The sequence below is a fragment of the Neocloeon triangulifer genome, unplaced genomic scaffold (assembly GCF_031216515.1).
Source record: "Neocloeon triangulifer isolate White Clay Creek 2 clone unplaced genomic scaffold, ASM3121651v1 ptg000015l, whole genome shotgun sequence".
In the NCBI taxonomy this organism is placed as follows: Eukaryota; Metazoa; Arthropoda; class Insecta; order Ephemeroptera; family Baetidae; genus Neocloeon; species Neocloeon triangulifer.
The window spans coordinates 6,020,391-6,044,168 of NW_026775557.1; the positions used below are offsets into that span (position 1 = coordinate 6,020,391).

The window sequence follows — 23,778 nt, forward strand, 5'->3', positions numbered from 1 at the left end:
AAAGGGTTCAATTTGCATGGGCAAGTCGAGGGATAATTTTGCAGCTTAATTCCGTCGGAGATGCGACGAGTAAATAGTTTTGGCGCGACCCGACCTAGGGGAGTTTTATAACTGCGGCGGGGCATATCACCGAAAAGCGACACTCGCACACATTTTTCATCGCGGCGACGTGAAATTTCCATGCTGCAAAGTGTTTAAAAGGTCCTCCTTGGGGACGCACCTCGCTCTAATTCTGGCTCGGCGCCAACTACGTGTGCTCGGTCCTGTCACCCGAATTCTGCCGAATGACGCAAAATTGTGACTGGCAGCTGCAATTCGATCAGTCTGATAAGCCGCGTCCTCGCTCAAAATTAATGCGATCCATCGTCTCTTGCAGCCGAATTAGGTTGAAACTCGGCTTTCTGCGGCATTTCACGCACTTATTTTTGGCACAGGAAGTGGGAGGCGGCGTTTTTTTCTGCTGCTCCGCTGAGTTATGAAATTATACCAAATCGACGAGGCGGAATTAACGAGGTAATTTAATTTAATGCGTGCAAAAGCTCAACTGCGATAATATATCATCACGCAGAATATGCTTTAGTTTGCTGCGATATTTTGAAACTCAAGCTCAAAGCCGCGGTATATTGATGAACTGTGATTTGATAAACAAAGGCTTTTCATTTCACTGGATATTGATAATAATTTTTAAATTGTCCGTGCTTTAAAAATCTGTCCTTTCTCAATATAGTGTGGGTTGTGGGTTCATCGCAGCGGCCGCGTCTTTTTTGATGTCTGGCGTTTTAACAGACCTATGCTAATTGTGAAACCCTTTCTGCTCATTTTTCCGATTTCCAATTTCTTTTATATGACTTGCGTAGAATAAATAATAATGTTCATTATTTCAAATTGATATGGCAAATAATAATTTATTTGTATGACGCCAAGAATCCATAATATACATCCATTGAATGAGTCCGAATTAAGAAGTGATATAAGGATTATGAAAATTTATCCAAGATTATTATCTGTTGAGCATGGCCATTAATTATAACAATAATAATAAATATTACATGATATATAAATTAAAAGATAAAATTCCAAATTAAATAAGTTAAATAAATAAAAAGGTTAAAAAGTGCGTTATTATTAAATTAAAATATATATCATAATTATTTAATAAAAGTAGAAAATTCAGCATAATATTTTCCATTGTCTATAAAATTATTGTTTAACTTCAAAATTAAAATGTTACTATTTCTTTTAATTGAAACGTGTTTTTGTTAATAGCTATTGCATTAACGTAATAAATAACGTTGGAAACCACAAAACTATTTAAATTTTTTGGAAAACTGATAAAATATTGATAATTTTAGCTTTCGGAAAAGAATTAATAATTTGAGGATTTGAAAATAAAATCGTGAATGCGGACGTAGGCGAATCAAATAGAAATCACTGGCTGTATAAAAACACGCAATTCTCAGCGAAACGGCGCCCCGCCGGGCAGTGAATTGAGGCTATAGAGTGCACATTTGTCAAGTTTATCTGCGGCAGTCAAAATTTCTCACTGCATTGCCCCGCATTTTTCCACTTTGCCGGCGGCGCTCGTCCATAAACATCTGCTCTCTATTCAAATCAGGAAATTGGCGTAAAGCGCTGCTGGTTGCGCCCGACGCGGCAATGAATGCAAACGCGTGCCCGAAACGGTGGCGTTCACGCGGCCGTAAAAAGTTTTTTACTGCGTGAAAATCTCGGCCCAGGAAGCGGAAAGGCGGGCCGAAATTAATTTGCATATAAATATCATACGGCGTGGGTGTTGTTTTACAACTAGCGCGCCATAAAGCAGGGACAGCGACCGCACAGGCTCTCTTCTTGAATCAATACCGCAGCCAGCAGCACCAAAAGACAATGAAAATTGCGATTCCGGTGGCGGACCGTCGGAAAAATGCCGCAACACTTGTTTTGTCCGTTCGGTCACCCCTGCTGGCCGCCACCAAATTCGAGATTAATTGGATGTGCGCGTGGCAGAAGGGTCGGTTTATTTCATTTATGGGTAAAAAATCGTCTTCCTTTCTTTTCCGCCTTTCTAGTTTCTTTCTTTCTCCGCGCGGCTTGTGCAAAACTAAGGGTCCGGTTATTTTGCTGAGAGTTTTTCGCTCCATGAAAAAGAACACTGAGATATACGCATCTGTCGACATTTTTATATTCCGTTACATTTTGGCGGACGAGCCGTTTTTTCCATTTCGATGCGCCCGTCCTGAAAAAAGAGAAAGGATTTTGCAGCCTCTCATTTCTTTTCCTGTCCTGTATGGATTTATTGTGAAAAGCGGCTTTGGAATTTCCATGGAAGCTTATTTTGAATCAAAATATACACAAACCTCCATTTTATTGCCAAAATTGGTTCAAATTTTCATTTCGACGGCAGTTTGAACCAAATTTGCATAAATCACTAAATTACAACTTCGTCCTGTTCGTTTTTTTTTTTGGGCTACGTGCCCGGAATAATAATTTTTTCCGGCCTGAATTGTACTTTTCTCCATTTTCGGTTGACAACAAAAAATGAGCTCGGCTCGAATGTTTTTTAAATTCAATTAACTGCGAACCCTCCTGCGCTGGAAATTGGCTGCCATTCCAGCTCCCTTGTGTTATTATTGCGCCGTTAAATGTCTCGTGCGCTGCAAGTCATCATTTCCATCCAGTAGCTTTCCTGCCGGCGAAACTTGCTCACGTTGTTTTAGTAAAGTTTCGCCTGCCGTCATCGCCACGTTACAAATGATTTCCTCGCTGAAATATCACCTTTAAGATGAAAACTGCATGACACGGTTAAAAGTTTGTTTTCCCAAATGTGCAGGGGAGAGAAATTTGTTTGAATTTCCGCTTCAGACTATTTTACTGCGGCTGCACTGTCGACTCATAATTCATAACGAAGGCCACTATGTCATCTGCAAAAACGTTTCATTGCTCAACGAAATTACGTATAAAGAATTCTTTAAAATATTTTATGGAATTAAAAAATATAAGAAATTTATTTTTTAATATATTTTTTTGTACCACAGTTTGCTTATTTATCTATTTCAGTAAATATGCGTACATCAATTAATTCATTCCCAGAGGCAGTTTTGTTTATAAATAGTTTTAGAAGGAATTTGAAGCAAAAGATCATAAAAATCATTTTAGCGATATTTTATATTATCTGCAGGTAATTTTATTTGTTTCAAAATGTTTTAACTTTAAAAAAATATTTTCTCCAATTTAAAATTAGAAAATGTCATGAAATGCACATAAAGCACTTTGGTGTTCTCCTTAATTTTTGTTGGTACAATATATTAAAATATAAATTTAATTATTTTACCATCATAATACAAATTAAACCTTTCTATTCAACATGTTTTCATTAATTACGCAAACTCCCTAGAAAATAAAGTTGCTTTACCTGGATGTTATGCGGCAAACACGTTTTTGGTGACCTTTTTTTTCAGGCAATAAATTTTTTCCCTTTTTCTATACAGCTGCACTGCAAATTTAAAATAATTTAGGCCTATGTTGAAACCTTTAAAAAGTGGCACATGTGTAAACCCTCATTCAAATAAAATATTTAGGCTGGGCCTTTAAGCCTTGGAATCAATATTATAATAAATGTTGAACAACTCCATTTGGACTAATTTTGCTCTATAAATAAAATTTATTGAATCAACGTTATCTCTATATTCACTAATGTGCGCAATAAACCAGTGAATGGTTGCCTAGATTAGCGTTTTGCCTTTCTCTGCAAGAGAGAAAAAAAAGAGTTGGTTTTTCGGATAAATTTAATTTATTCAGCCATATCTCGCATTGTCGGACGAGAGCGCGCGTCAGTCGGTCTCACATTTCCGCCGGTGCGTTCGTTAGGTCAAGCCAGCTCGTAAATTCATTGTAGCATGTATTATTCACCGCGCTGCTTGCAGTTTATTTGGCAGCCGGATAGACCGGGAGATTTTGAATGGTTCTGCTAGTGCGCTCGTGGGATGTACTTTATGTGTTTCTCTCTCTTCTCCTTTCCACTGCGGTGTTTTGCTGCGTGTAATCCGTCGCCGCTCGCTCGCTCGCTGCCTCCAGCACCAACGTATTTTAATAAAGTCAGGTAAAAAAAGCGGCGGTGCGCGCGACAAAGCAGGCAAGATCCATCCTACTCCACCTGATGCCACCACAAAAAACGCACGTAAATTTGGTTTTGTTTCGAAGAGAAAGTTTTCAAGAGCCAAATCTGTTCGTCCGCACTCGATTTTTTGGCACTCGCAGTAATTGAATCGAGAAAGTTGGAAATAAGCTGTGGCGAATGGCAAAAAAAGTTATGATTCTGGAGATTTCCTTTCCGCGCTCAGCTAACTTTTGACAACGAGCAATTTCTCCGATCGAGCGTCGCTCTTTAAAAAAAAAATTTACCAAGTGGGTATTTTCGTTGCCGAAAATGGCGGAGTGCAATTTTAGTGAAATTTAAAGGAGAGGCAGCAGATAAGGCATCCATTATAATGGGGTGTCGGTTCCACCCGAGCCACGGCGCATCATTAGTGATCATTAGCATCGGCTGCCGCGGAAACACTCTGCTTTCTCCGTAGCCGCGCCTGATTAATAATGCCGAGCCGAAATATGTCTCTATTAAAATTTCAACGCTCGCCCGGCGTCCATTAATTTCATTCCGACAATTGTCCGCACCGCTGTTTTGTGTTTTGACTGATGAATTTCGCTGCTGCTCGGTGTGGGTGATTTTTTTTTTTGCACAATATGCGATTGTGTTATTGTGGTTGGAATTTTTTTCATTAAAACCGGTGCCGACGTGATTTACAACTAGAAAAAATTTGTGAATGTTATACGTAATATTTTTTGCAACATTTCTCTGATTTATCATTTCGTTCGTGAATGTTTTTGGGCTGCACAATCTCACAGCCAGGTATTATATATTTATAAAGAGCTGCGTGAAAAATGTGCTTCTTGAAGTGGTGATTAAGATAAATATCTTGAGTTTTAGTAGACAATAAAGGCGGTCGGGAAGATTGATGGTAGTGGCGGACCAGATTTTTTGGCGCACGTTGACGGTTTCTCAGTCGATTTCCACCGAAAAGTTTGAGCAGAGAGAAAGTAATTTTCACATCCTCCATCAACAGTGTCGGATTTTTATCAAGCGTAAGTTTCGTTTGAAATTATCTGGAAAGTGACAATTAAAATCAATCCTATTAAAAAAATTTGATCTTTCCGCAAGACCATCAAATGGAAATGAACTTGATGATTTGTGTATAAATAAAAAAAAAATAAATAAAAAAACATGTCATTACCCGATTTTATATAAAATTTTCTCATTTTAAATAATTTGATGAAAAAAGGAAACAAATTTTTATAGCTTTGAGATTCACAATGATAATTTATTTGTAAATAAAACGATTATTGTGTAATTTATCTACCAAATTGTTAGGTAGAATTTCATCCCAGAAAATTTATTTACCGATCAATGCTTAAAAGTATTTTTTTTCTGTGATTTGTCAGGATTGAAAAAATATATAACTTTTCCCCTCAATAATTCCTAATTTGAAATATTTAATTCATATTTTATGATTATTAGAAACTTTTTCAATTAAATTTTTGTTTGGTGTTGCATATGACCTAGATATGAGTTTTTTTCACAAGTCTATCTCCGAGATGAGCTCATAGCGATAGACTCATTTTTAATCACGCCGCATCCGCACTTTCCGCCATTAGGGAGATCGAAACAGCACAAAATCGATGGCTCTCGAATACACGCGCTAATCAGCGAAACGCAAACAAGCCGGGCGGAGCAGCAGCGCAGGAAGGAGCGTGGTGAATGAAAATAAAAAAAGAGGCTGTTTGCAGGCGCCCATTAATACCGATTAGAGAGCATAAAAAGGAAGCGTGTTTCCCTCATCATTCTGCCGGCTCTTCCGAGTCAATGATCGATAAACGTCACCGTCGAGATCCGCAACGTTCGCTCTGATTGAGCCGTCCGCGGAATCAGAATGAAAAGGGCGGAAAAGAAGAGCGAATGTTTATAGAACGAGCGCGTAGGTATGAAAACGGGGGCGCGCCATTAATTCACGGCAGCAATCAACAACAGAGAGGCAGCCAGCGGCCCCCGGGGAGCGACACAGTCATTTGTCACCTTTATACACTCGCTGCATGCACTTTTCTGGCCCGTGTGTAACAAGAATGGGCTGCTCGAGATTAATGTCGCAGCCGAGCATGTAAACAAGCACCTTCCAGCACCCCTTCTACATGCTCTCTTTTGTGGTCCTCTTCATAGGGGCAGCAGCGTGACTTGAGTTTCGATTGTGGGTCTGATTGATTGGAGTGGAATTCCTTTGAAATGTGCGAAATCAGCATTTTCATTCATTATTCGCATCACCTATGGATCTTTTCAGCATCTCTTTTTCTCTCTGGATGAGAAGTGGGTGAACGAGCGGAGAGAGGCTAAAAAAGTTCAAGTTGGTTGAGCTTTTTTTTTTTTAATTTTTATGATGTGCTTTTGGAAAAATGCGATGTACATTTTGAGATAAACTCTTACCTCTCCGAGTTCTGATTTAGGAAATAGTAAAATTCCTATTGGGCAATGAAATTTTCTTATTTATTGCAGTAAACCGAATTATTAAAAAATGAAAATAAATTTGCAACATTGAACAATCTTTGATGTAAAATAATCCAAGGACTATTTGGAGTGATTATAATGACTAAAAGTTGTTATTGTGTTTTACTTTAGTTGCTAATTATATTGAATATTATTAATTTTTGTATATAAAAATGAATAAAACTCAACATTTGTTTACATTTATTGAAATTATTTAAATTTTATTAATATAAATTAAATTTTATTATACCATTTTATTGTCTAATTTATTTTTTTCACCTCGTATTTTTTGATAAAATTAACAATTTAGAACATAGATAATATTACATTATAAAATCCTCTCAGTCACAATTTTATTATAGCATTGAAAAGAATGTTGGGAAATTCCACAGGCACAGAAGCTTCGTGTTAAAATGTTGTAACATTAATAATTTATTATATTGAAGAAATAATTTAATGTGGGTGGAATATACAAAATTGAAGTCGCTAATTTTACTGTGGAAATCATAAAAATAAAAAAAGTTAATATTATGAAAAAATTGTCACTAAAAATTACGAAAAATCTCCAATTAATTATTGAAAATTAGGCAAAGGGTCTTTTAAGGCATAAATTTAATTAATTCTGCAAGATTTTTGTGTATCCTTCTATAAAAACAATTTAATTATTTGCCTTGCATAATTATCCTTTAGCAGCCGATTATAATTTTTTGTGTGGTTAAGTTATAAATGCACGTAAAATTCAATTCGTTTTCAATTCACAAAAAACATTTTTTGTAATTTTTATCAGCTTAATTAATGAGCAATTATTTTTCGAAGCTACGCAAAAGCGAGCTGCTTATTAAGCAATACAGACCCTCGAAAAATCTGGCACATGCTGGTTTCAGGCGCGCGCCACTAGAGATCAATATATTATGTACTGAATGGCGAGAGTGGTGTGGTGAACATCCACATATCTACTCGAGCCAACGCTGTGTGCGGCTTTTTTCCACTTTGCATTCGCAAAAATGCGGCTGGAAACAATTTCAATGAGCCGCGCAGCCCCAGCAGACAGACATTATTACCAACATCCTCCACAGCCCTGCCCGACGGGTGCTCCACTCCAGCAGCCGAGATATGAGTATCCATCCCGCCATTAAAAATGCTGCGAGTGTGTTCGTCGGTTCGGCAGTACAAGGCGAAAATGGAATATTTGAGCAATCGTTATTAATCCGGAGCGCCAACCCCGTTTTTGTTCCGCGAACGATGAAAAAAAAAGAAAAGTGGTAATTGTCAATATAGAGCTTATTTTTTTTTGTATCAATTGCGCGCCGAGTTCAAAAGCCGCGGCCGACGGCACTTTGAGCAAAAAGCGAACAGTCGTTTGTCACCGAGTCAGCCATCAATCACAATATGGACGCACTCAAGGCAACAAATGCGCAAAAAGTTGTGGCGGACGCAAAAACAATTAGGGCCTTCTTGCCGCTCGCTCGCTCTCACACACGTGATTCACGGTGTCAATAAAGTAATAGCGGGATAAATCAAACCCTCCTCCACATGATTTATGGTGCTAAGCGGGCACTGAGCCTCGCTTTATTGAATTTTATGGCCGCACACGCGTCAAACGCGCCCCAATATATGCAACACGCATAAAAACATCGCTCCGGAATCAATAAATGGGTGACACATTTACTTATGAACGTGACGCGTTTACTGCTTCCTGTCCATCTTCCTGTCAACTGAATTTTGTATTTCTTTTTTATATTATTCAATTATTTATCATAATAGTTTCTATTATTTGTTGCGTGAAATTATGATATTATAAAGATAAAATGTAAAATGTTTGACCTCATAGCAATATGATCCTATGGGATTTAAAAAATTTCAATGGTTTTACAGTTGAAATTTGATTTAATGAATTTAATCTGATTTAATTGTAAGTAAATGCTGATGCAAGCTGATTTAATTTAATGAAATGAGTCAAATTGAGCGTTAGATATTAAAAATAATACAACTGAAAATCATAATATGAAAGAAATAAATAAAATTAATAAAAAATAGATTTAATTTCTTAAAAAAAAAAAAATGGAAAGTTTTAATATAATTTTTAATAATAAAAAAACGGTAATTTTTCTTCGCTTTATTTATTTTATTATTTATAATTAATATCTTTGTCTTGTTAGCGGGACTTTATTTTAACTATTTATTGTTTTAAAAATGCAATGAATTCAAGAGGGTTTTTTATTTACATAAATTCGCAACCTACATTGAAATCAAACCGGTTTAATCTCTCCCGAATCCTCTTTTCCGTGGAGCACAAATGATAACAGGCCGGCACTGAGAGTTGCATCTCCTGGCAAATATTTTTCCCTCCTTTGTTTGCACTGGAGATTATATGGCTTTGGCTCGGCGCGCGCCGAGTGTGTTGATGTATGGATCTGTTTTGCCAGCTTCTTCGCCGCGCATTCCGCCCTTTCGACCTGCACATGGAGGAGTAATTTTTATTCGTCGCGTTTCTTGCTTTCTCGGTGTGTCTTGCGAGATAATTTATTTTCCACACTCGCGACCTGCTTCTCATACGATCTGAAACGAGAGTTTTCTTTGCTTTGTAACAAACATTATTACTGCGATTTTTCCATTTTTCATCTTTCTCGTTAAATCCTGCGCTCTCGCGGGAGAGCAAAGGAGAATGATGATGAATTATTAATGGGGAAAAATTTGTAACCGACTCGGTTGGTGGAATTGAATTATCTATACGATCATCTTGTGGGAAAGAGACGCTGGAGTGTATATTATGCATGAGATTTCTTTTCTTGCAGGTGGGATTAGCAAAAAAAGGAGTCAATTTAATTACACCGATCGTAAATCTGCCAACATTATTAAAAAAATGAATTAAAGCCCCAATCTTCTAGCAAAAACGTTCAGGTGGGAGCAATGAATGTTTGGAAAATGAACGAGCCTCCGTCGCAGTTAAACGAAATTTATGCGCAATTATTCCTGCAGGTTGGATAATATTTCCTTATGAATCTCGCCGTTTAATTTATATATAAACACTTAAACGTTATTCTTGCTGAGAAGAGTAACAAAGGTTTTGTTTCACGTTTATTTTCTTGTTCGCTCGTAAATACTAGAAAAAGTTTGCAGCCGTCGTTTTTTTTTGTCGTGAGCGAGAAAGCGTTATTAGCACAAACAGGCTGCAGTCGAGTGGATCTGCGGTGGCAAAGTTATTTTCATTAGTTTCGCTCGAATTGTCTCGCTCGCGGCTGCGAAACAAGCGGATTGTTAACTCTCCTAATTTCAGCACCCTGTGTTCGCATCTCGTGATTTTATCTCCTCTCTCTCTCGACGAAAATGTGCTTTGGCCCGGCTTGATTTATCATCCGAGTGTGTGGCGTGTGCAGCGCCTGTTAAGAACTAACTGCTCCCGGTCGCCGAACACGCCCGGGAACTTTCAGCGGCAGAAAGCGGCGCCTGGTCCCGAACAATTTAACAACGTGTCGGGAATAGTGAGCTGCTCAATTAGCGCAAAATCTTCTGTTGGCTCCGACTTCACTTGCTGCGAATTTTCCCGCCGTCTCTTTCATTGTCAAAGTTCTGATGATTTCTATTGTTTATTTTGCCAAGTTCATTTAGAAATTTAACTTTCACCAAAATTTAAATTTGCATTGATTGCTTAAATGAATAGAAATGAGATTTTTTTTACATTCAAGTTGCAGAGTTGCTAACTCATATTCAACAGACTTTTAACAGACAAAAAATGTCTGTAAAATAGTTTTATTTAATCAGTTGCAAATTATATTTATTGATATATCACATTAATACAAATATGGGAACGTTGGCACATCAAAAGTAGATTATTTTCATAACATAATTCTTCCAATTTAAGATAAGGTGATGTGTTATCAGGATAAATAATAAAAAAAAATAAATAGTATATTAAGAGCAATACAAAAAAAATATTATATCAGTCAAAATCAGACAAAATACACAAAATAAAAATTGTTATAGTAAACAAAATATTAAATTAAATATATAAATGTTAAAAATATAACTATAATTTAAAAATTGAATAGAAATCAAAAATTTTATTATTCATTAAAATAATTTATATTATTTTAAATTGTAATGTAACATTATGGCAAAATCTTCTTTTGGCTCCGACTTCACTTGCTGCGAATTTTCCCGCCGTCTCTTTCATCGTCAAAGTTGTGATGATTTCCATTGTTTATTTTGTGAAGTTCATTTCGAAATTTAACTTTCACCCAAAATTTTGCTTCGAAACTAATTGAATACAAAATTTCACAGTTCAAAAATTTCAGCAGTTTATCAGGCAAACAGTACAAAATTTTAATTATATAACATTTTCTTCCAATCGAAGAAACTTGTTTCCCAATTGATTCAAAATAATTAGAATAAGTATAGAGGAGACATAGTTTATTCATTAAAATAGTTTATGTTATTGTATATTGTAATGTAACTTTATGGCAACATGAACATTATGGCAAAATCTTCTGTTGGCTCCAACTTCACTTGCTACGAATTTTCCCGCCGTCTCTTTCATTGTCAAAGTTCTGATGATTTCTATTGTTTATTTTGCCAAGTTCATTTAGAAATTTAACTTTCACCAAAATTTAAATTTGCATTGATTGCTAAAATGAATAGAAATGAGATTTTTTTTTTAAATTTAAGTTGCAGAGTTGCTTAGTCATATTTAACAGATTGTTAACACACAAAATATGTCTGTAAAATAGTTTTATTTAGTTGCAAATTATATTTATTGATATATCACATTAATTATGAATTGAAAATATGGGATGAACACATAATCATAGCAAAAGATTGTATTTCCATTCTTAATTCTTCCAATTAAAGATGAAGCGATGTGTTATCACAATAAATAATAAAAAAAATAAATAGTATATTTAAAGCGATACAAAAAAATATTATATCAGTCAAAAACAGACAAAATACACAAAATAAAAATTGTTATAGTAAACAAAATATTAAATTAAATATATAAATGTTAAAAATATTACTATAATTTAAATATTGAATAGAAATCAAAAATTTTATTATTCATTAAAATAGTTTATATTATTGTATAATTATTTTAATGTAACATTATGGCAAAATCTTCTTTTGGCTCCGACTTCACTTGCTGCGAATTTTCTCGCCGTCTCTTTCATTGTCAAAGTTCTGATGATCTCTATTGTTTATTTTGTGAAGTTCATTTCGAAATTTAACTTTCACCCAAAATTTTGCTTCGAAACTAATTGAATACAAAATTTAACGGTTCAATAATTTCAGCAGATTATCAGGCAAACAGTACAAAATTTTAATTATATAACATTTTCTTCCAATCGAAGAAACTTGTTTCCCGATTGATTCAAAATAATTTGAATAAGTATAGGGGAGACATTATAGATTTCCATTTTTTTTTTTAAATTTTTTATTGCCAAAAATAATTTAATTAATTTCAAAGGATAAAGAGAAAAGTTACTGTCGCAATTTGATCCTTGTGCTTGTGTATAGATTCTCAGCGCTACATTCTTTAAGCTTTTGCAGAGAATTACTGCACATTTTGTTGCTTTCTGCGTGAAAAAAATTATCCGAATTAGTTTTCCAAAACAATAAAAATACTAAAATAGTTCTTACTCCACTTTGTAAAAACGTTTGAAGGTTCTAGATCTGCCACAGAAATTTCCTCTAAGACGTTCTATTGTTATTTAAGTGTCAGTCGCAAATTAAAATTTATAATAAATTATTTTTTTAATTACAATCCACGATTTCTGGATGATGCACTGGGTTGCCAGAAACCACTTCGGGTCGCACGATTTCTTATTATTTTTGGACGCAATCTTTGGCAAACTAAGTTCTGTAAATGACACATATGTATTTAAAAATACTCTCAAAAGAAATAATAACCTGATATCAGCGGCAGACATTGATCAATAATTCCAAATCTTTCGCTCCAAAACGGATCTTGAGCTTGGTCATTAAAAACTGCTTCGTCAAAAGCCGCTTCGTCATATGTCCCATCAGCATTTAACTTCAAGATTGAATTAAAATTTTACTTGAAAAAGTTTGATAAAAATACTATTCCTAATTGAATCATAAGACACTCGTAGACGCACTGCAATAAACGGTTATCATTTTTAGAAAAAACTTAAATGATGACTAGAATAATAATTAACATACGCTTTGTGAGGACATTTGGTCATCTTAAAAATTAATATGATTTTCATGTCTTTCTCTCTTTAATAAAAAAATACGTACTTGCATTTTTGAAGGACAGATCAAGGATATTTGTTTTCTTGTTGAAAAGCTTACTCAACATAAAATGGGTCATGTAGTTGGTCGTGTCTGCGTTTCCCTTGCAAGAACGAAAAGCAGCCTTGTATTCAGCACTCTTGTTGTCGAAGAGTGGAGCAAATTTTGGTTCATAACAATTGGCCAGACTCTTTAAAAAATAAATATAATTAATATAATTTTTGTCCAACAAACTAAAGTGTACTTTAAAGTCATGAGTGATGCAGGGTTGAGCCTTCTGGCCGAAAACCAAGCAAGTGATGGATAAAACGAAGGCAAAACACAGCTTCATTGCTCGCATAGAACTAACTGAAAAATTTTGAAATTGTAGAGAGTCTTTTAAAGCTTTTTCAAACGTATCTGCTTGCGGATGTGTCATTAAAATGGTCATGTTTCATGTTTTGTTAAAAAAAAAAAAAAATGAAGCGCGCCGACCTTGGTTGCTGTTGCGACTCAAAACTGGTACGCCTCTCATTTCATCTACTTCAATTTTACAAAATCAGAAACATGAAATGAAGTTTCGTTTCCAGACTCCAGGTCATTTTGATGTTAATTCCCATAACATAATAAAAAAAAACACTTTATTTTGGTTCAACTTGCATTTAGAGAGGAGGGGAATAATCCTTACTTTTATGGTGATTTTTTCTTCGATTAAATTGTTTTGAATGATTAAATTTTTTAAAATCACAAATTCTAGTTCAAAATTTTAATTTTCATTAGAAACTAGAAAAAAGCCGGTCAGGGTTACTTCATAACAGATACATCATGATGTCCCAGAAATTTTGCACACGTCATGTATGCACATAAATTAAAATAATTCCTCATTAGACCTGTGTCATGAGGCCAGTACAAAATCAGGTCAATTGAGAAACTGCGAGAAAAAAATGACTGTAGAAATTTACATAATTAAATTCAGACAGTTAAATTATACACAAGGAATAATACAAGCTATAAATATAAATTTTTGATTTTCAGATATCAATTTATTTATTGACCAAGTAAGAAGATGTAAAACTAAATAATACATTTCCAAAAAGAAAATTTACGTTATTCTTTTTACTAATTTTCATCTCAGGATATAATCAGAAATTATATCATTTTATATTTCCAATGTTTTCAATAGTTAAATTCTAGCTAGTAGTGTGTGGCAAATTGCGATTTTTTTTACAAAGTTTGGTTGCTTTTGAATTAAATTTATAATACAATATGTCATTGTTTGTTATTTATGCACATTTCAAGTCTCTCGCACTCTGTTAAGCGCGGATCTTTTTATAACTGTATTTGTGAATTCGCATTAATTTTTTCCTTTCCTTAAAATATTAAAACTAGTATTATTAGAATTAGATCATAATTATTATAATTTGCTTATTTCTTTCTTTGCCATGACGAGATATAAAAATAATGTGAATCGCCGCAAACTAGCTTTATTAATGCACAGAGAGGCAAGCGTGCGTTTAAAAAGTTGAAATTAAAAAAGTGCCGACTTGACGTTGTTGTGAGAGAGAGTTGGGTGACGTCGGGCTTGAAATGTTTAGCGGATGCCGGCGAGCGGCAGCCTGTGAGTGCTGCGTATGTACATGTGCAATAAAACACACAAGCCGAGTGTGGCCAGCATGGAAAACTTTTCTGGCGAAAGCAAAACGGCTCGCGCTGCTGGCAGTTTTATTTAGCGGCGCGCGGAAAAGTGACCAGGATATTTATCTTTGTGCACGCATACGAGAGGAAGAACATTCGCAAGCAAGCGAAAGGCCAGACAAGCAAGCTCGCCCAAAAGATACACAAGTTGAAAGCCCGAGAGAGAGAGAGAGAAAGCAGTCGAGAGCACTTGCTCGCCGCGCACACCCTCTTTTTGCCGCTTAATTTTAGGTGAGAACGCGAGACCTCTACACAGCAACTTCAAAGGGAAAATGTGTTTTACAAGAGATGTAAAAAGAGAATTCATAAGCAAAGACAGGGAGTGGCAGGAAATGAAGGAAGTTATATCGCTGAAGCTTAATTTTTCCGAAAAATAAACATTGACAAAACGTTATAAATAAAATAGGTAAATTTCATAATTATGCTTTAAAGATGCTAATTTTTGCTAATTTTCATAAGAAAGTGACTAACTTTTTCATGGTTGGTTGATCAAGCCGGCTAAAAATATAAGATGTATGAATAATAATTAAAAAGAGTATTTTTTTTTATAAATAATGTCAGAATTATTTTGCTAAATTTGCATTGATTGCTAAAATGAATATAAATGAGATTTTTTTAAAATTTAAGTTGCAGAGTTGCTTACTCATATTTAACAGATTGTTGACAGACAAAAATTGTCTGTAAACTGTAAAGTAGTTTCATTTAATCAGTTGCAAATAATATTTATTGATATATCACATTAATTATGAATTGAAAATATGGGAGGAAAGAAGAACTGATGTGTAAGAATTGTATTTTCATTACTTAATTCTTCCAATTTAAAATGAAGCGATGTGTTATCAGAATATATAAAAAAAAATCATAGTATATTTAAAGCAATACAAAAAAAAAATTATTTGAGTAAAAAACAGACAAAATACACAAAATAAAAATTTTTATAGGAAACAAATTATTAAATTAAATAATATAACTGTTAAAAATATTACAATAAATTAAAGATTTTAAAAATTTAATAGAAATAAAACATTTTATTATTCATTAAAATAATTTATATTTTTGTATATTGTAATCAATGTCCACTCATCACCAACAATGAAAAAAGATTTGATTGTTGTTTGAGCTCTCTGATTGGGTACAAGTAAAGTTGTACACAATCAGAGAGCTCGACAACAATCGAAATTTTCTGACGAGCGGACCTTGATTGTAATGTAATATTATGGCAACATGAACAGCTTAAACTAGAAAAAAGCCATTAACAAGAAGTAATAGCATTGGCTAGAGTGATCACACACTCGCCTAACAAGACAATAACCTACAGGGCCATTACCTCTCTGGCTGACCAGCTCACATTGACCACCCACGCACCAACGGCAGGGCGCATCAATCTAGTTTTTTTTCGCACGGGTAGCGAGTGGGTCTGCTGGCGACTCAATTTCCGCAAGTTATATCCACCACGGGTGGGAGACAAAGGAGCAAAAAGCATCACAGTCCGGTCCGGAGAGAACGAGATGCATTTGCGAGCACTTGACAAAACAAACCGGGCCGGCCCACGCAACGCCACGAGTATTGCGCGATTAATCACGTGTGCGTGCAGGCGAATCGATACACACTGCACTGCGATACAATGGCCAGTGGGGATGGCCGTTGCAGCTTTTGCTCCCTCGGGGAGAAAAAGGAAGGTTTAGTGATTTTCAATGGCCGAGTTGGCGGCGCGCCAAAAACGGAGGCGTGCACGCAGAATGAATTATTTCAAAGCGACGGAGGAATTCGCTCAGCTGCTCTCGCTCGCATAATTTAATATTTCCAGAATAATTGAACGGTGAAATGATCAACGTGCGCTGCGAATAAATTACTTATGCACGACGACGGCAGGCAGGTGAAAGTGTCGCGCGCGCCTGATGGCTCTTGAAGGCGCCACTTTTCGCGCGCACTGTTGTTTTGTTTTCTTTGTTTTCGAAAGCGAGTGAGTGCAGAACCGTAATTACGGTCCTCGCCCACCGCCTCGCATTTAGAGTTTAGAAGGGAATTATTTTTCGGTAATGGATGGGGCAGAGAAAAGCGTTGTACGGAATTCTATATTTAAGCAGATGTAACTGTGAGAAATGTGAGGTCATCAGCAAGTGTACTAGAAAATAAATAAAAACAAGAAATTATTTTTGAAAACTTCAAAAATATTTAAAAATTAAAATTATATTTAAAAAAATCAATTGATTTGAAAAATATAAGACAATTTCTCTTCTTTCATCGATTTTAAATGTTCTATCTAATTTAGTCTTTATTGTTACCGTGGATTTTCGCATTGAATTATTTTCTTATACCTTGACAAATCCACATAATTTTAAGTACAAGGAAATTCATTTCGTCATGCACATTTTGAAGAGTTCTTAAATGGAACAATTGCATTTTTGTCCTGACAATTATTATAAATTGAGTTTTAAATTTTAAACCTTAAAACCTTAATTTAAATCGAAATAAGGATAAATTTAATGGTTCAAAATGAACCTTAAAATATTTTTAAAATTATTTTCAATCTTATTTAAAAAATATTTGATTGAATTAATATCAACATTTTTCGTGAAGTCATCAAGACTGTCTAAAAAAGATACCCAAATACAATTGTACAATTGTAGTACAGTTCTACTGCACTAAATAATGATTTTAAGGATTTTATAGTAAGATAATTTGTTATTTAAGCTATACGACAACACAAATATTGTTCCAAACGCTTTTTATTCTGAAATACCTGTTTTGAGTTAAATAAATATATTTATTTCTCTTGTAAATATATGAAAACCATCAGCTAAAAATTATCGCAAAGCTGAAAGTCAAGCGTGGCACCAAATGGAAATAAATTCAATATTTTATCGAGCCTTATTCCGAGAAAAAAATGATAAACGACGCGCAGATGCCCCGGAAGGAAGCCGCGATAAAATACGACGTTGATACGTAAGCATTTGCCCATGTGCAGGTTTGTTTGCTTACGAAGAGACTGGGGTATACAACCTGCACGGCATGTGGGTCGCGCCGGTTGCGTCGTTCGACAGTCACGGCCGAATTCCAGCTGGGATTGCGATCGGCGGGGGCAATAAATTTGGCCACACAATGTGCACTCGGGATAAATTCGGGCTTTCCTATGTATACGTGCGGCCATTTGCATGACAAAGGATGGAGAGAGCGTGTTTTATTCGGCGGCTGTGCATGACTAACGTTCGCCAGAGTAACTCCCATATGCAAATTTCATTAAATCTTACCAAAGCTTTCAGCCGTGCTGGCTAAAACTCCGGCCACTACATTAGCCGCACGTTTGCCGCTGCGGTGGTTAAAACTTAAAAGTTCAGAACACTTTGATTCAACAGTATTAACTTATCCGAAATTATTAAACTATGTGTTAAATCAAATTTTGAACTTTATAATTGGAAAATCCTACGAGGTGATTTTTTGTTTATTTTCAAATAAAAACTCTTGAAATTCATTGATTCTGATAAAATTAAATCATTCTTTTACATTAAAAACGTCAAATTCTAGTCCAAGTTGAGATTTTTGTAAAGTTTTCTGTCTGTATTTTGATATTTTATGTAAATAAAATGCGACTTTAATTTAACTTAATTGAGAAAAAAATTCTTAATTTCTGCACATATTTTTAATATCACGAAACCTATTCCTTAATTTTATATCTCTCACGTTGAAAGAAATTGAAAAAAAAAAATGCTGTTCACCTGAGCACCAACAAGTCCGGCCTTCATGCGTGGCAGGTCGGTGTGGGACCACGCGCTGCTGGACCAGGGCGCAATCTTGCGCAGGTCTTCGGAAAAGCGAAAGTCGTCCAAATGATTATGAACGAACTTTCGGATGTTCCAGGGTAGGTCGTTGTGCCTGAAAATGAAAAAAAAAATTATATTTGAGGGTTTCAACTATTGAGTTTCTAGACCGACCCGTCGATAAGGGGCACCTCCTGCAGCAGTCTCTTGGCCGCCTCGATGCGCTCCTCGAGCGACGCGCCTGACTGCACTTTGAGGGCGAGTGGCACCCCCAAACCGGCGGCTGCTGCCATCGTGAGAACCAATATCACCGCCAGCCAGTGCTTGCTTGTCAGATCCACTGCAACAAACAGCAGAGAGAGATATATCGTCTCAGCAACCTCAATTCTTATCGGCACATAGTAGTTTTCGGGGCACACAATGCAATAACAAAAATGAAACCTTTGGTCCCATGGACATGTTTCTGGTTTCAGACTGACCAACAACAATCCAATTGATGCTCAATTTAAGAAATGTATATTTATTTGCGTCCCAACAAGGCTAAATAATACAGCTTTGTTAATATGTCATAACATCAACTAATGAATTTAAAGAGACTCTTTTTTTATGTTTGAGTAATTTTTAAAGTTAGCTGTAGTTTGTCTATAATAATCTAAAATCATTATCAGCATTATAATAATTGAGAATTTAAAACCCAAAGAAACCACTCGAAACGGGAAATAATTGAATTAGTACTTGTGACTAATCCACCTTAACGTGGAATTACGTTCCAAGACGCAAGATATTTGAGACAAAGCCGATGTAAAAAAGTTTGAAAATATTAAAAATGTTTATTATCACAACAGGAATTTTCTCACTTTTTTACACCGGCTTTGTCTCAAGTATCTCGCGTCTTGGAACGTAATTATTTCACGTCAAGGCAGATTAGTCATAAGTACTAATTTAATTATAAAAATTCAGTTTTAATTATATCTATATCATGCGATGTGATAATAATCTTGAAGCTTATTTATTCAGTTGTTCAATTTTTAAATATAGTTTTATATTTTTGTTTTTATCAATTGTAAGTAACGCAATGAAACAGGCTGGATCATATTAATTGCTTATGTTTTTTCATAGCTCTAACTCTGTGAGCCATGGATGCATATATCAAAATTTTACAGAATAAACTTTGAAATTTGGACAAATAATATCAAAATAATTTTTTAAATTTTTTAACACTGCTGCTGAAAGGAAAAATAATAAAAATTATGAAAATCACAAGTAAATATTATAATAACGTTAAATAGTAAGATTATTGACACTAAAATATAAATTTAAATAAATATCTTTTAATAAATTAAACATATTTAAAAAAATTTATAACATGCTTTTTGCAATGGTATATAAAGATTTGAGGTTACGGGCGTAGAGCAAATCGCATTCAATTATCTCGTCCATTACTCCCCGTCGAGACTCGAGCAGCAAATCCGAGGGGAATCCGATCCCGCACTCCACGATATAATACAGAAAAGTACATTAGCCAAGCCACAAAAATAAAAAAAGTCTTAATATTCTTTCGGCTATTAAAGCCGCCCCCATTGTTCTCGGTTTGCGGCGCACACTTGCTGGCAAAAAGCAGCAGCACGAACGCCGGCGGCTCGCTAACAGCTTCCCTCTGCAACGGGCACATATATTATCACATCGGCGGCCCGGGAGCAGCGAAAGTGTGTAATGCAGGCCATTATCTTGGCTCGCCTCCTCCCCGATGGCATTCCCGAACGCCATTAGCGCCACGCAATAGGTCAATTCAATTTATTGGAATGTTTAATTAAACGTTATCTTTTAGACTCTCCCTGGCGTGTCTGTGTGTAAGCGTGGCAGATTTATGCCTTTACAATTTAAAGCGTGCCTGCTTTAAGTGGACGAGATGGTATTTCATAATAATCCCGGGCATATAAAAACACGCGTCTTGTGCGCCGAGAGTGGGATGAGAAGCTGCTCGGCTCGAGGTGCAAACGCTCGCCTTCCTCTATATTGCGCTCATTTAGCGCGGCGAGCGAGCTTGATTTATTTAAATTAGGCGGCGAGCTCTAGACGGGGGAAGATTTTTATCTCAAAAGACCACCGCTTGCTGGAGGCACTTACAGTGTTAGAATGTTTACCAAGTTGCATTAGGGTGAAATTTAGATAAGTTATTCTGTAATTAACTCGTCTCATCAACAGAGAAGGGCAGATTTTTTTTATGAAAATTTAATTTAATTGTTAAAGTCTGAATAATTTTGTTTATTCATTAAGTGTCAGGAATAAAACACATTTTTTCCTCGATAGAAAATCATCTAAATTAAGCCAAAAAACGTTTTAACAGAATGCTAAATTTTCCCATGGTTTTGCCCAAAGCTGGACTCGATTCTGACAGTATCATAAAAATAAACGAGGCACATGTAATCCAAATGTTATCAAAAGTATGACTTAATTGGATTTAATTTTTAAAGCAGATCATGGAAAAAACTAAGTGATAAGAAAAAACCAAGTCAATTGAAGCTCACTGCAGAGGATGGGGGTCTTATTTATCTCAGAAGTTTTAGCAATCTTGCTACTGGTGGCGCCGTTTTGTCCGAAAATTCCTTACTTTTTTAAATAAAGTTTTCAACAATTGAATGTAAAAAAATTGGATGTAAATTTTTTGACAGTTTAACAACAATAATAATTAATTGTTGTGAGGATTTTGATGAAGGTTCAACATAATGAATCTGAAAAAAATTAGTTACTTAATAAAACCATCTAGGTAAAAATTTATTCAAATTATAAAACCATGTTTTATCTATATTTTAGAAAAGGCAAAATTTAGTTTTAAATAATATCCGAGCAATCCTTACAATATATTTCTTTCGTTTCTTTTTTGGCGGAAAAGTTCAGAGAGTAAAAGCACAATTCGCAGAACTCAAGGTGCGGTATTGCGAATATTTATTTTGTATTGTAAGCAAACAGAAGACTTGGGAAATTCATTTTAGCTATAAAAACTTCTCGTGATAATCAATTTTCAGCGGTTGAACGACCAAAATCGTAACAAAGCAAGTACATACGTGTCCGGGAGTGTTTGACAAGTTTTTATTTTCCTCCAGCTTCCATTAAAAAGGACGCGTGGGTTCGCTTACGTCACACTGCTGCAGTGCCATTTTCTGCATTCCGCCCTCATGTAATGCTTTTCCGCTGTTTTATCACCTCATTTTTTCTGCCCTCTGCCGGCAGCACCTCTGCGAAGGACCACTTCCTTATTCAGGTCACACGATCGTTTCCACGCAACATGAAAATAATAGGCGGTAAATCACACCTCGCCCCGTATGCAAGTACAACACGCAGATCTGCGATTGATAAATGTGCGGCGTGGGCGGTAATGAAAGGTGCCGAGCGTGATTCCAGAAGTCTCTCTGCGCCGAAGTGAATTCGCCAGAAGCGATCTCGAGTTTGCCAAGTGACAAAGAGTTGGCAAAACTTGGCATTGTCTCTCTCCGTCTTGGTGCCCATAAATAGTACAGCGTCATAAATTTTTATCTCCACCAGTCGGGCTCGTCCCAGCTTTTTCCCTCATCCATCACGACCATCTGGCCACGCATCAAATCATTATCTACTCTGCTAAACGAGTTGTTGTCGAAAATAAACACACACACGAGAAGGGGGACAAGACGGGTTTTTGCTAGAGGGAATTGCAATACAATTATTTGCAGATTTTTGCCATCAAACCGCGGTAGTAAAATTGTTATTAAAGAAAAGGATTATTGTTAAAAGATCTTAAAATCAGAAAAAAGATGTGATGAATTGGATTTTAATGCAGAGTTTACCTTTCTTCAAGCATATTTGCTTTGATTCCTGGTTATTATTATTATTATTTTTTTTTTTTTAGAATATATTCTAATTCTTAAAAAAAATTATGTCCAGGAATCAAATTAAATCACGAAAAGCCTTCCTTCAAATGCGCTAAAAAGAGTTAATTTAAATCTTGACCAAACGCACAAAAAGCCAGATTTCTTTTTTTTTCTCATTTTCGTGCCGTACTTTAAAAATTTATAAAATTAAGGCTAAAGTTATTCCGGTTATGCTCGCCATTGATTAATCATTTTTTTAATATCGAAAATATTGACGTTCGTGGTATCACAATGTAAGCAGAGATTTCCTTGTGGTGCCTGCAAACAAACTTCATTATATTAAACTTTAAATAAAATTTTATTACGCTGGTATTTTTATAATGATGTATATATTCTCTTTTTGCAAATTTGAGCAGCAAGTAATTATTGGAAACGTAAAAAAGTATTTTGATCCCACTTAAAAAAAAAAAAATGGTTAGGTCAACACTTATTACCTGGTTAAAATTTGTAAATATTGATTCAAATTGTCACAGCTCACCAAAAAAATCAGCAATCAACGCAAACTAATTCAAATTTGATGCAGTCTATTTGATTTACGTTGGGGCTGGGGAAGGACCAAATGTAAACTTGGCTGCATAAAATTATACGTCCCATTATGGCCCTATTCTTTTATTGTATTACAATTTCATGGGAATTAAAATTCTTGGTGTATTTTATTATGTTCGAAATGGAAAACCAGTTGCTTAATTTAGCTGTGCTTGAAAATTCTCCGCCTGCGTGTTTTTGTTAGCCGAAAACTTTGTTTAAACTCGGGTTTTCAATTTCCTAAGTAAATAAAAAACCGAGAACTAAAGTCTTGTTTATTTAACAACAGTAAAAAATGGACACAATAAAAATAATACTTCTCGCTTTCCAATTTTGCAATTATATTATATATTTTTCGATTGCGTGCACCTTTTGAATAACAGAGGATCTTTCAAAAGCAGTGCGGCTCGCCAGGAAAACACTCGCGTTTTTTTAGCCGGGCAAATAACAAGCAGGAGAGAGCAAAACAAACAAAATATAACAGCGCAAAAGTACATACGAGAGACGGCCCGAGGTTTAGTTTTGGAAATTCCGTCGGTGGCGAAAGGCCAAACATTATCATCAGAAAGCGAAATCAATCGGCGCGACCGGAAAACTCATTTCGCTCTTTGTGACAAAGGGAGCGTCGGACGTGAAAATTGCAAATAATCGAGCCGAGAATTAGCCGCCCCTGCCTTGGCGTGGGCGTCCCCCTGGCGCGATGCGGGTTGCGTTGCTGCCCTCGCTGTTTATCGACGGCCTCATAAAAGGTGCCAAATGGACGCCGGGATAAAGGATTAAAAATTGAAAGTCGGTTCTGCACCTGCAATAAAACGTGCCTCTCGTATCGACTTTCTTTGCTTTATTCTTCTTGCCTGGGTGAGAGACACGGGATGGATTTACTCAGGCCAAGGTGCGCCAAAGGAATGCAGCGAGCGACTTTATATCTCGGGGCGGGTTTTTATTAAGGGCTGTTTATGCGGCATGTTATGTCGGCGCGGCTAACACGCTGCGGAATTGGTTTTTAAATCAGTACGCCGAGTCGCGCGCGCACTCCATCAACGCCGAACAAACTGCTTTGCAGACGTACATACTGATGATGTGC

At 35.7% G+C, this 23,778-nt stretch overlaps 2 protein-coding genes across 3 annotated transcripts in view; both read right to left on the reverse strand.

Annotated features, from left to right (window-relative positions):
- LOC132202781 (dipeptidase 1-like) overlaps window positions 1-23,778 on the reverse strand; it is a 78,172-nt gene that overhangs the window by 31,420 nt on the left and 22,974 nt on the right. For both annotated transcript variants that reach the window (XM_059629957.1, XM_059629958.1), the window contains 2 exons: window positions 18,439-18,604; window positions 18,223-18,379 (listed from right to left, as the gene is read on the reverse strand). In XM_059629957.1, coding sequence (XP_059485940.1) covers window positions 18,223-18,379; window positions 18,439-18,604 — 323 coding nt within the window. The remainder of the gene's footprint in view (window positions 1-18,222; window positions 18,380-18,438; window positions 18,605-23,778) is intronic.
- Window positions 11,791-13,206, reverse strand: LOC132202566 (uncharacterized). The gene is made up of 8 exons (XM_059629549.1): window positions 13,077-13,206; window positions 12,839-13,022; window positions 12,761-12,783; window positions 12,660-12,695; window positions 12,488-12,611; window positions 12,340-12,437; window positions 12,218-12,278; window positions 11,791-12,153 (listed from the first exon to the last, which is right to left on the reverse strand). The coding sequence occupies exons 1-8, from the start codon at window positions 13,170-13,172 to the stop codon at window positions 12,059-12,061; spliced, it is 717 nt and encodes a 238-aa protein (XP_059485532.1). The 5' UTR covers window positions 13,173-13,206; the 3' UTR covers window positions 11,791-12,058.